Source organism: Cyprinodon variegatus, unplaced genomic scaffold (assembly GCF_000732505.1).
Source record: "Cyprinodon variegatus isolate N-32 unplaced genomic scaffold, C_variegatus-1.0 Scaffold208, whole genome shotgun sequence".
NCBI lineage: Eukaryota > Metazoa > Chordata > Actinopteri > Cyprinodontiformes > Cyprinodontidae > Cyprinodon > Cyprinodon variegatus.
In genome coordinates this window covers 464,896-479,100 of record NW_015150661.1, presented here as the reverse complement: position 1 = coordinate 479,100, position 14,205 = coordinate 464,896, and the positions used below count along the sequence as shown (strand labels likewise).

Here is a 14,205-nt window from a genome sequence, read left to right as displayed (position 1 = left end):
TGCTACCTCTTCTGGTACCATCACCAGATTTAAAGGCAGAATCATCATCAATGCATTGTACTGTTTAATATATGTTTAGAGGCAGGAAAGTATTCATCACATCCAAGCTTTTAGAGAGGCCGTGAGGGGTTTGACAGAAGCAGATCAAATGCTTCTTATGCATGTAATTGTTGAAAGCAGAGAAGAGCAGATGAACGGAAAAAGAAAAGCAGCAGGGTAAGAGACAAGGAGTGCAAACAAGAGAGAATGTAAGGAGAAGAATAAAACAAGTCCTAATTCAAGCATATCCTTGTTTTTGCTGGACTTTTTTTTACAGTAAAGCAGTCGCTCTGCTGGCTTTGAATCTGACTGCTCGTCTCCAGAGATTGCTACAACTCTCGCTTTAGGCACGTCTTTGTGAGTGGCACAGCTGTAACGTCAGGATTCACATATTAATTTCCAATATCTTCTCAAGCTCAGTGCATGCAGGCGAAAGAAAATTGTGGAGCCATTAAACAGAGATACATAACGCCACAACCTTACAGTGCTTTGCAAAAATAGTCATAACCCTTTACCTTCTCAACATGTTCTCATGTTACAACTTTAGGAGTTTCTGTGATTGGCTAAGGTAAGTTTTGCATCATTTTTAAAATGCAAGTAAAATGAAAGTGTTTCAACAGTTTTTACACATTAAAAGTTAGGCAAACACTTTTATCTATAGCATTATATTGGAGCCCTTGTTTTATGTTTAGGGCTGTCTTGATGAAAGGCCAATTTGTGCTTCAGTCTTAAAGGTATAGTGGAGGATGTTCTTTTTTAAGGGTGGATCATCAAAATATGCAGCCCTCCTAATTGTCCGTCATTCTGGTGATATGTTTACGTAAGGGCGTCCTATGTGCTCCTCCCCATTTTCACTTACCGGTGGTGAGTCTGACATTGTGGAAAAATTGCAAATCTTCGTTTGGAAAGTAAGCTTGTATTGGCGATGCAAACAGCAACTTTTAAACAGAGCGTGCATGAGGAGAAATGGTCTGCTGTAAGCTCTCTCACACGTTTAATAGGCGTTCCCTTTCAGGAGTGGGTACAGGGTTGTGCATGTGCATTTTTTTTTCTAAAGTGGAGAGGGTGGGTCTTTTAAAAAATTCACAAAGATTCTCCACAATACCTTTAAGTCTTTTACAGCCTTCAACATGTTACTTCCCAGGATTACCAGGTGCTTACTCTAGCTCTACCCGTCTTTACATCACTTCCAACCAGCCTCCCTGTACCTGGTAAAGAAAAGTTTCGCTCAAGCACTGTGCTGCCAACACCATGTTTCAACATGACGATGGTGAGTTTGGAATAATACTCAATGATGATTTAGTTTTAAAATTGTATTTGCACATTTTGAAAACCATGCATCAGGTTGTGAGAATCTATACACATGTTGTATACAGAATTGCAATTGGTTTTGTTTTAATGTGCAAAATATAAAAAGGCTAACAGGGTTTAAATGTCTTTGTAAGTTACTGTAAATGACTGGGCGAGAGCTCAAATCAGGTCAGACTGCCGTTTTTCAAAACAACAAACAGTAATGAATAATTTAGCTTCGCAAATGCTTTGGATAATTAAAGTTTTTACTCAACATGTTATATTATGCAACACACATACATCTAAACTAGGGGAAGCAATGAGCGTGCTGCCGGGCATGGCACCGCACATCAGAAGTGGCAAAGTAATTAATATTTCACCCACTCATTTCACATCAGTGCCACAAAAACACAGTTGCAAAAATCAGTCACTCATCAGAAGTCACAGCCACAGAGCTTCAGTGGGGAATGATTACACGATATCTTTTCTCATTTCTCTTCAAACACAATGCAGAAAATGCTGTTTTCCAGATACTCCATGGTCAACATTGCATACCACATCAATGAAACATCCTGTGTTTGAATCTGGTGCCTGACCTTTGTCACGTTAGGGAGAGCAAACTTCCACTACCGAAGGAAATCATCCCTCAAAAATAATTCATGACAAAAGACATGGAGACACGATGGAAGCCTCAATATTTGCCCTCAAACAGTGTCATGCAGCAGTCAATTTTTTAAACTTTCCCTCAGCCCAGTCCAGCGTGTTTATGTTCTCTAAGGCATTCTGCCAGCTGCCCACTTACATTCATTCTCACACAGTAAACAGATGAACAATAAGAGCTGTACAGTGTTACAGATGCTTGAAACAGAATATGTGTTAACAACTGAAAGATTGGCACAAATGACCTTTTCTAACCCGAGAATTCCTCAACCCAAACACGTCAGGGTTGCTGTACAGAAACCGGAAGGAAAACCCTTCAAAAATCGGACATGGGCTTTTAAAAAAAGATTTCCAGGGAAATGGATGAATAAACAGCCTCTACAGAATGTGTTTCAGAAAACATTTCACGGCTACATATCAGTTATATGTGTAGCACTAGAGAAGTGTAGCAGACGCGAGGGCACTGGACTGGTGTCCCAATCAAAAACGTTCCAATGATCAATCTTGACATAACTGAACAGTCATAAATCTTTTGGTAAATGGTAAATGGCCTGTACTTATATAGCGCTTTTTCAAGTCAGGAGACTTGACCAAAGCACATTACACTACATTCAGTCATTCACCCATTCACGCACACACTCACACACTTATGGTGGCAAGCTACACTGTAGCCACAGCTGCCCTAGGGCTCACTGACAAAAGCGAGGCTGCCATACAGTGGCGCCACCGGGCCCTCTGACCACCATCAGTCGACAATGCAGGTGAAGTGTCTTGCCCAAGGACACAACGACACTGAAAGTCGGAGCCGGGGCTTGAACCGTCAATCCTTCGATTTCAGGGTTAACTCCTACATCCGACACCACTGTCGGCCTTTTTTTTTTATTTTTTTTTTTATTTTATATTAGACAAAGCCCCAATCAGCAGAATTTAGCACTGCTTACATTTAAAATTATTGGCTAGTTTATACTTGCATGGCTTGTAAAACTCCTTTAAGACTCTCAATGCCGCTTTGTCCATTTGATTAATCTTGGTCCACAGAGGAATTTTTAACCTAACCTTGCCATTCACAGTGGCAGAGAGACTGTTTTGGCTGTTGCATCTTATTGTCTGTATAATGTAACCAGATCGGCTCGATGTGTCAAGACAACTGCAGAGGAAGCAAAGCACCACAACAGAGCATCCAAAACACTAACCATTGCATTTTGTATTGAGTATTGAATATGTGTGAAGTGGAAATGAAACTAAATTTTTAAGTTTTGTCACCACACTACTAACTGAAACCACAAGAAAATAGGTTATAAACAGAATGATAAATTATATCATATCACAAAAAACAAGTTAAACTAGATCTTAAAAAAACTGGTTGCAAACATTGTTGGCAGAAGAAAAATAAGCATTTTACTATATGTGTCAATTCAGAAACCCCTTTTATAAAACAATAAAACCAAGTTGTAGACTTACTAGCCTATTAGCTATGTTAAACCCATACTGTAGCAAAATACAATAATATGGTGACATCAAATAAATTCCTGACACCGCTGCACACTATTATTGAGAACATGAGCTCATTCAGCCAAACACAAAAGCTCCATTGATCTGACAAGACTTTGTTTCAAAATATCCCCTTAATTTCCTCTTACCTCATAGCAAGACAGGAAACAGCAGGCTTTACAGACTCTAACTTAGCTACAGTGACAATGGAAAAGAAAAAGGAGGATCTACTGCAAGCTTTTTGCCAACGCTGTCATACTAAGATGAGGTTCGTAGCTTAATCATGAGCCGAGTTACCAACAGGAAACAGCAACATGTGGACAGAACTGTTAAGGGGACAAAACAAATTAATGTAAAAGGCCAGCAACCTGTGTTCTTTATAGAGCTCCAGATGATTTGCTCACACCGAATATGATTCCAGATAGTTTTTCATCTGCTGTTGCCCGCTTGACATTTCACCGGCAATACCTGTGCCTGACAGTGTTTTTAAGTCAGAAGAGAAGAGCTTATATCGCAGTTTGCCATTTTTGACTCAACATAGCGGACCTAGATTTCACTGAGCGAGTTGTGAATAAAAACTTAATTTGAAAAGCCAAACGAGAGCTGGAGTGAGTGTCCCTGTGTCCACCATAGAAGCTTCCAGTTCGCGGAGTCCAGGACCTACAGCTGTGAGGAGGTGCTCTGGAGCTCAGACAGGGGCAGAGGTGGCGGGCAGCCGGGGCCAAGTCTGGAGTTAAGGGAGGACAACGAGAGGCACGGCAGAAAATGAATCAGAGCCAGGCACAGAGGCCATGGCTGGCTGGGACCAGATCTGGAGCTACAATTAAAATGTTGTGGGTTAGAAGAGAGGGGAGAGACATTGGGCAAAGGTCAGTAGGAACGGGATTCGAAAGTCTGACAGCCGGTATGTGGATCATGCGCTCTACCTCCACCTCATAGTAGCACAACCTGTCTTCAAATTTTACAGAAAGCTTTTTTCTTCCCTGTCCTTCACCTACCACAAACCGTAATCCAGTCCCTGATTGGTTGACACAACACAAGTTGACAGAAAAGCTTGTAATATCCAACTCCAATTAAAGCGTTTCGCGTCCATTGCAGGGTTTTTTTTACGCTCTGACTTTGCTGTACTCACAGTGTGCATCGCTGAAAATTTGCATCCCTTTACTCCTGAACGCCTCTTCAAAGGGATAAGATGTAAATCAATTGCTCCCTTAAAGTCGTTCATGTTCAGTTTGAAAGCACCAAATTAAGCCAGAACCAAAGCCAAGACAAAGTGAAAATCTAAAATTAGATGATCAAATGCTCTTAAGCTACTAAATCATAAATTTTGACCAGGTATGAAGGGCTCTCTGACTCTTCAGATCAGAAAATCTAGGTGCCAACAATTATTAGCTCCAAATAACATGCCAATCTCATAAAATAAATCTAAACAAGTATAAAAAAGGAGGTTTCATGGAGGTACCCAGCATTCAGCTATTATTACTTAGCAATCAGCTGATTGTAATTCTATCAGGATTGGCCTGCTGTACAGTAAACAAAGCTTCTTACTGCTTACAGTCATCATAATCCATTTAACCCATTAGCCTTCAGCTGTATTTAAAAATTACTCACTGAGCACCAATCAAGTTTAGCCCAGCAGAGCAGATAAAGGAGAGAATTAATCAGCAACCTTTTTGCAATATAACCGAGTCTAAAACCGGCCTACAAATCTAAATCATCTGACATTTTTTTTTTTTTTATAGAATATTTTTTAACAGCATGCACAGCGATTTATGTTTGTGCTGCACATAAGCTAAAAGGGCTACGGATTAAGAGCATATTTCTTTTTAATGATGAAGCACAAAGCACTAGGAGGCAGTTCTGAAACTCTCACAAGTCTTTTGAAGCTTCCACTAGTCAGTCCCACTGATTTGATAGACTGCTCTCTTTTTCTCCTTGTTTGCTAAGAAGCTTTCTGAAGGTCTGAGCTTAGAGAAGGCTAATAGCTGAGTGGCACTGAAAGCTTATTTAAGACTAGATCATATTTCATTAAGGCTGAACCTAATGATCTCCTCCTATAGTGCACTTGGTCACAAAAGATGAGTGTACTCACCAGGACGACAAAACATAGGCTCTCAAAATGCATTCATAAAATGCTGATGACTGGAGAACAGCTGCAAAGCCTCAAACATTAGGCCACAGCAAAGTCTGCAGCTGTCAAACTGTCAGGTTCAATCTAATAAAGGAAGGCTAACCATAACAGGGCATTGATTTCAGCTGGCAATCTTTTGGAAGTGACAGGAGGAAGACAAAGCTGCTGGAGGTTGAATTTGACATATATGTTGCTCTTAATCGGCGACACACTACATATTTAGATCTTCAACAACACCATGTAATAATATCTTACTGTACCCAAAGGAGGCAGACTTCCACTTGCGACAGGGGATGACCCTTCTGCAACCTTCGGATCCTAACCTCCCGGGATTTTGTGTGGCTTCAACCGGCAGTGATGCATGCCTCCTACGGAAGGACAAACAGAGTCACAGCACCACACAAACCTGTAAACAGGTGACAGCAGATGTGAGGGGGGTAATAATTATGGTGTAAAACAACCACTTGGAAATAAAGCATTGATTTTCCCCTTAGAGAATGGCATCTAAAACTATAAGGTATATAAGTAAAGAAATGTTTTCAAGTATGACTACAATCAACCTTTAAACTGTGGCTGTGACCGGCTCTTTCTTTTCACCATGTACTACTAGCTAGTATTCCATTTACTGTGGCGCGCTATCAAAAATTTTTTTTTTGTACATGTATATTTCTGCAGCTTCCTCTAATCTCCCTCTGTGAAAAATCTTTCCACCTCTCAGAGCAGACTGGACTGAATTGTCAAAGTTGCTAAATATATGTATATGCATATCATCTAGTCCCAAAAAGGTAAGAAAACAGGCAAGTATTATTAACAAAGGTTTTAAGAAGTAAAGCAACCTTTTTTTTTTTAAATACTGTTTTTAAAGTATCAGGCCGGCAGCCGTCAAACATTAACAACAGAGCTGCAGCCCAATTACTTTAGAACTAGGCTTGGCCCAATATCAGATTAAGGAATTCCAAAGTTGAAATTAAAACCTCAGTAGATCATCTATATTAATAATAATAATAATACTATTAATAATAATAATAATAATAATAATAATAATAATAATACATTTTATTTAACAGCGCCTTTCTGGACAACCAAGGTCACTTTACAGAGAATAAAAATACAAAAATACAAATACAGGAACATAAAAACAGTTATAGGGAGGGACAAGAGTAGTGTATTTAATACATTTATTAATTACCAATGCAATTTCCTGTTAACACTATTAATTTAGCAAGTGTTATTTGTGAATTGTTATTTGTGAATATTTAAAATTCTAAATTGAAAAGGTAAAGGGCTGTCTGAATAAAAAAGAATTAGCTAGTCTGTGGAGCCTGTAGGTGCAGGGGAAGTGGGAGACCATCAAAATGCCTTTGACTGCCTGAAAAGTTCCACCTCCTCTGGGTTTCAAAACCGCTTGGTGATAGCACCAGCAACGTTTGACTTAACGACTTTGGAGTTCTAGATAGAGTAAGAGGTCATCAATTTCACTTAAAGTCATGTTCCACTCAGATTGTTTGAGTGGAACATGATATTGTTTGGCTGAGCTACAAACTACACCAAGCAGCTATTAATCAGACAGCTGAAGAAACTTTACAGATTTATAATTTCTTGTTCTCTACATTAGCAAAGTCTAAATATTGGTGGTCTAAATCTTATAAATAACGTAAACTGACCTGAATTTAATAAAAGGACTTTTAACCTTGTCAAGGACAAAGACAGAGGACATGGCTGGAGTCCTAGATACCAAAGTTGAGTATGTCGGCAGAGGACAGCATGTTTTCTGTGATCCCTGAGGACTACCCTGGCTTTGGGTGCAAGACAGCTCCACAGCAGTGTTGAAACACAGTACTATCACCTCCTGTCCCTGCAGATAAATATCAGCTCAGCTATCCTGTCACTACATCAAAGGACTTTTTAAGGTTAGATATCTTTGTGAACTAAGTGCCATTTGGTCCAAACAAAGCACCATTACAGGAACGCCCCTTCAGCAGCAGAAAACTGCTGTTCAAAGGCTTTTACTGCAATAAGTCATCTTGAAAAAGAAGCTGCAAGTGTGCATCTCCAGTTCTCTTTTATAAATTCATTACATTAATTCCTCTGGCATAATAGTATGCCTCATTAATGATCTCACAATCCATTAAAAACAATAACATGAATAGAGCAAATGTTGGAATTGATCAGGCTGTGCTTTGCTGCTTTTGCCTAGAGACACTTTTACAGAGGTTGGGTCCTCAAACACATCAACCAAGCAGTGTTTTATTCTCTTCACTGTCATCTATATAACAATGGTTGGGCTGTATAATCCCTGCCTCTCTGTTTTTTCTCCCCCCCTCAAGTCTCAGCGAAGGAGTGAAGGAAAATAAAAGCCACAATTCAAGGCTTTTTCACAGTGCATGCAGTCAATCACTATGCTACAGTTTTTCTCATAAGCTCCACTGATCTTTTTTTGCAGCCAATTCAAATCAACACAGTATGAAATTTCAATTAGTGCTAATTTCTTTTATATTCTGTCAAATGCAACCACCAGCTATCCCAAAGCTCAGCGGATACACGTTTATGAATGAGTGAAAAGGGCACGAGGAGGAGAGGCAGTGTGGGAACATTCACTGAAGAACAATCCAATGAAAGCAGGTCAGTGTGAAGCTGTTGATCCCCTGCCTGAATATCTCAGCCAACTTCTAATCACATCTGAACAAAGCCATCCATTCTGATTTCACAACAGCGGACCAATTAAACACAACCATGTCAGTAATCCTCTCTCATTAGGCACCAAGTGTGGTGGAGAGTATAGGCCAGCATCACCGACTTCTCTCCAAGGCAAACCTCTTTCATACCAGCGCAAAGCAATCCTGCAGGATCGGGCCTTATTTATTTATAGCGCCAGTGCCAAGTTCAGAGGCTTCTGCATTATTAATGATAATGAAACCTACCGAGCCATGTTTCACAGATTTTTTTTTTTTAACAGCCAGTCTTCCTGGTGTCATGCTGTTGCATATTAAAGAGGTGTGAGATGTAAGGGACCGTACGGCTACAACGTGTTGTCAGCAGATTGTTGTTATGACAATTTATTTCATGCTGCTGTCGGTTCAGTTGATAAACAAGAAATGCTAAGCTGGAAAATGATGGAGAAATTCACCATGACAGTTATTGCTGCTGCTTCACTTAAAGCAGGTGTTATGGAATATTTACAGAGAAATAAGGAGAGTCTGTTTCAATGATTAATAACATACTGATTATAAAACCAGAAACTGCTATAAAATTATACAGTTTTCAAATCAAAACAAAGTTAGATCTTTGAAAATAATTTTTGATGTTTTAATAAAACCCTACTTTTCCAAGGATACAGTGAATTTACAGTAAATAAAACATCTTTAGGAAAACAAAAACTTGATTTATTTTTAATTTTGTGTAGCGCTGCTGAATATTAATTCAGTTTTTACATAGATATTTTAAGATTTTCATTTTTCTTTATTTCTAAAATTATATTTAAAAAAAACCACCAACTTTTTCCACACTTCTGTTTGAGGAGGAGCACTTAGCAACAGTCCGGAGGGACGTGGACGTATGTGACCTGCATACGTCACTGGAGTTTGGCTACAGTAAAATTGACCACTGCAACAGTGTCATCATAGGGTTTGCCTAAAAAGTCTACCATACAGCTGCAGCTGATCCAAATGACTGCTGCCCTGTTCTCACTAGAACTAAGAAAGTAGAGCATCAGCCCTGTTCTTAAAGGGAAACACAGTTTTTTGATGTTTTTTTTTTACATTGGCACCTTGATTTTACGTTATTACATCATGTTCTACTCATCCATATTAGTTTTGTGTCTTTTGGAGCTGTTCCGAAGATATTCGGTTTTGTAATCCAAGTGACGTCGGCAATGAGTTGAAGGCACAAACTAAACTGTTCCTAATTTATTCTTTATGGTACGCCAGTATTCATAACATGTAGGCGAATCACTGTCCCTCAGACATCTGCGGATATATTTTTTATATTTGTTAAAAACAAAGCGGCGTGTGTATGACGTCATCCGCGAGCGCCGGCTACCATTCATTCTTCCTGTCCGCTGAACTGCTGCTAGTTTTACTCACATGCCTGGAAGATGTCTAGTGCTACTACCACAGATGATCTTGCTCTTGAAATGGAATTGAACAATTGAATAGAAGGGGTAGAGCGTAGCCGCCTGTGGCCCGGGCTGCCTGTCACATCTCCAGCCCGAAGTTGCCCATAGGAATACGTTACTTGGATTGCAAAACCGAGTCCTTACACTGGCTCAATGTAGATCAGAGATTAGACTTAAAAGTAGACCTTCTCTTAGTCTATAAATCACTGAATGGATCAGCACCTCAATACATAACAGCTTTCTGCCAATGTATCCTAGACCAGGCATCCCCAAAGTCGATCCTCGAGGCCCACTGTCCTGCAGGTTTTAGAGGTTTCCCTGCTTTAGCGCAGCTGATTATAATGATTACAGTAGAACAAAAGCCTGTTAATCAGCTTTCAATTAAAATCAGCTGTGCTGGAGCAAGGAAACCTCTAAAAACTGCAGGACAGCGGGCCTTGAGGACCGAGGTTGGGAATGCTTTCCTAGACCACTCAGGTCTTGTAGTTCAAGCCTACTCTGTACACCCAGAACTAGAACCAAATATGGAGAAGCAGCATTAAGTCCCTATGCTCCACTTATCTGGAAAAAAACTCCCAGATGACTGGAAAAGTGCTGAAAGCCTGAGTTTGTTAAGTCAAAGTTAAAAACCCATTTGTTTGAACTGCCTTTGACTGTAGAAATTAAGCTGCTAACCGGGGTATTATTATTTTAAGGTTGTCATCCAACTGTTTTATTTTATTTTCTATGTGCTTTTATCATGTTTTTACTTGCTTTTATTTTGCTTTTTTGTGGTCCAACTTTATTATTTTTCAAATAATTTAGCTTTTATTCTGCTTTTACTTTTCTTGTATTTTATTATCCAATTCAGGTAAAGCAATTTGAATTGTCCATGTACTGAATTGTGCTATACAAATAAAATTCCCTTGCCTTATAGTCATTGGCCGGATATGCCAAAGCTGCTGTTACAAAAAAAGATAAAATCTCTGCTTTATTCGTTACTTAGCTGAGTTTATTATTATTACTATACCACTTATGTTAATACCTCAGTGTAGCTAATGACAAATGGAACCTATGATTGCTCTGCAAAGCAGCATAAGAATAGCAGAGTAGGAGGAGCTGATGAAATGACGCTCACAGGCTAACACAAAAGAACATTTCTCAAAGTTTTTTTAAGATTCCAAATACTGTTTAAGATCAATTTGGAGCACTGTGGCTGTGCAACATGTATCAACTGAACATTTCTTTCTGAGCCCTCATGATTGAAATGGGATTTATTCAAAATTATTTCCAGTTTAAACTCATCATATTTGAATTTTTTTACTGTTTATTTGCAGCATTTCTGCTACAGTTTTCAAGATCAGACACTAAGATACACAACACATAACTTCAACTCTAAACAACTTTGCCACAGATGGAATCTACCATTGAACATTTGAGTTTAATAGAGGCCCACCTTTGGATTTATTTCAAGGCTAACATCTCAAAGCCAGTGGTTCCTTGTGTGAAAAACGGAAAAACAAAATTTTGCTAATTATTGTGAAGAGCATTATGGACCTCCACAAGAAGCCTGAAGATGCCACATTCAAGCATACCTAATGTAAGCATAACCAGCATAAGAATGTCCAACCATTACAGTCTTAAAATAGGGACAGGCAGCGTTTCCTAGAGATGAACATGTTTTGCTGTTAAAAGGGCAAATCAGCTCCAGAACTAAATCAAAAGATTTTTGTGGGGATGCTGGGAATCTTGCAAGCCTGAGAACATAATTTTTGATTGTGGTTATTTTGCTGAAGGAGGGAGAATTACAACATAAACCATCATACGCATATAACAACATGCTGATTGAATATTGGCATCTTAAACTTCAGACAGCAACTTAAAGGGTCTGATACATGGAATCCTACTAACACTCAAAGAGAATAAGGTCAGTGTATTGGATTAAAAATTACAAAGCCCTGATGTCAGTCCCACAGAACATTTGAAGACAGACAATAGAAAGTTTGTGTGTGAGCAAGCTGGCCTAAAACTCAATTTTGTTTCATTGGTTACTGCATCAAAGATTACAATACACAATGTTGTGAAGCTCAATGAAGTATACCCAAAATGTTTGACAGCCTTTATATGTATTTTAAAAGCAATTCTACCAAATACAATAGAGATCTCTGTAGACTGGCGATACAGAGCATCATCGTTTGCAAAAATGAGCCACCAGGAAATCAAATTTTCTTCCCAAGCTGTCTTTCTGATAAAAAAAATATCACCACCTCACAGCCCAAGTAGTTACCACTCTGCTGTGAAACAAATCAGCACACTACACTACTTTAACATGCTTTAGCATTTCTCTTTGTATAAATAAAAAAAAATAATCATAAAGTGGATAATTTATGCATGCAGATGTACACACTGCTGCTTTTCCTTATTATAATTAATTTCCTCATTAGGAAAGCTGCACCCCAACCTCACACTTTTAGCAGCAATAAAGCAGCCTAGCAAAAAAAACAAATTTCTGGTAAAATTACCACTTTTACACACTTTCCCTCATCCAGTCCACAGTTTGTTTGTTTATTTATGGTTGTTTGGGATAACTGTGCTAACAGTATTTATTTCCTTGTAAAAGAAAAAAAAAACAAAATATGTGAATGACAACATAAGCCTTTTACAGAATAACTAATTCTTGAGATTAAAAAGAGAGATCATATTTTCTCTATCTTAGCTCTTCTTTATTGGCTTTCTGTTAATTCCAGAATATAATTTAATATCCTCCTTCTCAGATATTAAGCTCTAAATAACCAAGCTCAATCTTTTTTCAGGGATATAATCATTCCCTATGTTCCTAACAGAGCACTTCACTCTCAAACTTACTTACTAGTGATTCCTAGAATTTCTAAAGGAAGAATGGGAGGCAGATCTTTTAGTTGCAGGCTCTTCTTCAGTGGAACCAACTATCCAGGTTTAGTTTATGAGGCAGACACCCCGTGTAATTTAATGCACAGCTTTAAACTTTCCTTTTTGATACAGCCTATAGTTAGAGTGTTTCAGGTTATCCTGAACTATCTCTATAGTTATGCTGTTATAGACTTAGACTGCTGGAGGACATAGGAACCCATTTTTTCATCTTCTTTCTCAATGTCTTTTATCTCCTTAAACCCCATTTGGCCTCAACAGATGACCGCTCACACTGAGCCTGGTTCTGCTGGGGGTTTCTTCCTGTTAAAAGGGAGTTTTCCTCTCCACTGTCACTACTTTGGAAAGTGCATTGAGATGACATATGTTGGGAACTGGTCGCTATATAAATAAACTGAATTCAACTGAATTGAGATACAGGCAAAATATGTACTTTGTTGATTCTGTTGCTTTATTCACACCATATGTCAACTTTTGCTACATTTGACCAAATATTGCCTATCAGTATCTAAGTTCCGTCTACTTAAAAAATAAGTAGTACTGTGTTGAAAACCCTAGGATCCTATAAATCATGAAGAATTTAACAAAACACTACACAGACCAGCAGCATCTATTGGCATAGGTATCCCAGGTGTAACCAGTGAACATCTGTGAATGCCTCAGTGTATAAGGGCTTTGAATTAGTATTGTTAAAAACAAACAAGTTAAATAAAATCTAAGCATGTTGATGAAAGTTACAAAAAGAATGTATTTGTTTCTTGCTGTATGGAAATGAGGAGCACAGCACACTGCTGATACACCACTCATTTAGGTAGTTTTGCTTGAGGTTGTTGACCAAAAAATATGCCTGCTTTTCACAGGATGATGATAATGAATGAGGCTTTGTTGTGAAACCACTTTGCTGGTCTGCTTCTCGTCCATAAAAAGCTCTCACCGGCTGTACTCAACCAGGTGTACTTTTCAAGCTAAGAACCATGATATTTAATGAAGCCCTTGCTGCACAGGCACATCTATTTTCTTGTCTGTTCTATTTACCAAACTGTCTGCAGATTACATCACTGCTTGTTTCGTGGCCTGCATTAAGCCACATTGACACCCAATGGATCTGCTGTAAAAGCAAAAGGTCAGACTTATCCATCATGCTGTTTAGAGAATGAGGACATCATCTTGGGTTGTGAATGAAGGAAACATACTGAAGGAACATTAACAACTTAAAATGCAGAAGGCTGCTGCCAGTTGGTTTTCAGCCATAAACCTCTGAAGCCTTTTCTGTTTTACAGCTTTAATTAATGCCTGCACCAATTGATGTCAAACCAATATGTAAAAGTATATATATATATANATATACATATTAATGGTCTTAGTCAAAATAAATGGATTAACAGGTGTGTGAGCTTAAAGGACTAAATACAAAAGAGTCAAATAATAACAAACTATTTTATATTACAAAGAGTTATTCCTGTTCATATACTGTTCCAACATTTGTAAAGTTAGGTTTCTAAAAAAAAATGAACACGTTTATCCTCATTTGTTAAATTGTAATTAGGAGAATGTTTTTTAGGTGAATATTAGATAAGTGTAAAGTACCTACTAT

General features: G+C 38.4%; 1 protein-coding gene across 4 annotated transcripts in view; it reads right to left on the bottom strand.

Annotated features, from left to right (window-relative positions):
- Window positions 1-14,205, bottom strand: part of iqsec1 (IQ motif and Sec7 domain 1) — a 141,021-nt gene that overhangs the window by 89,773 nt on the left and 37,043 nt on the right. For 3 of the 4 annotated variants that reach the window (XM_015380142.1, XM_015380150.1, XM_015380151.1), the window contains exon 3: window positions 5,872-5,979. The exons of the other annotated variant lie outside the window; for it this stretch is intronic. In XM_015380142.1, the coding sequence (XP_015235628.1) occupies window positions 5,872-5,979 (108 nt within the window). The remainder of the gene's footprint in view (window positions 1-5,871; window positions 5,980-14,205) is intronic. 4 annotated transcript variants of the gene reach the window in all.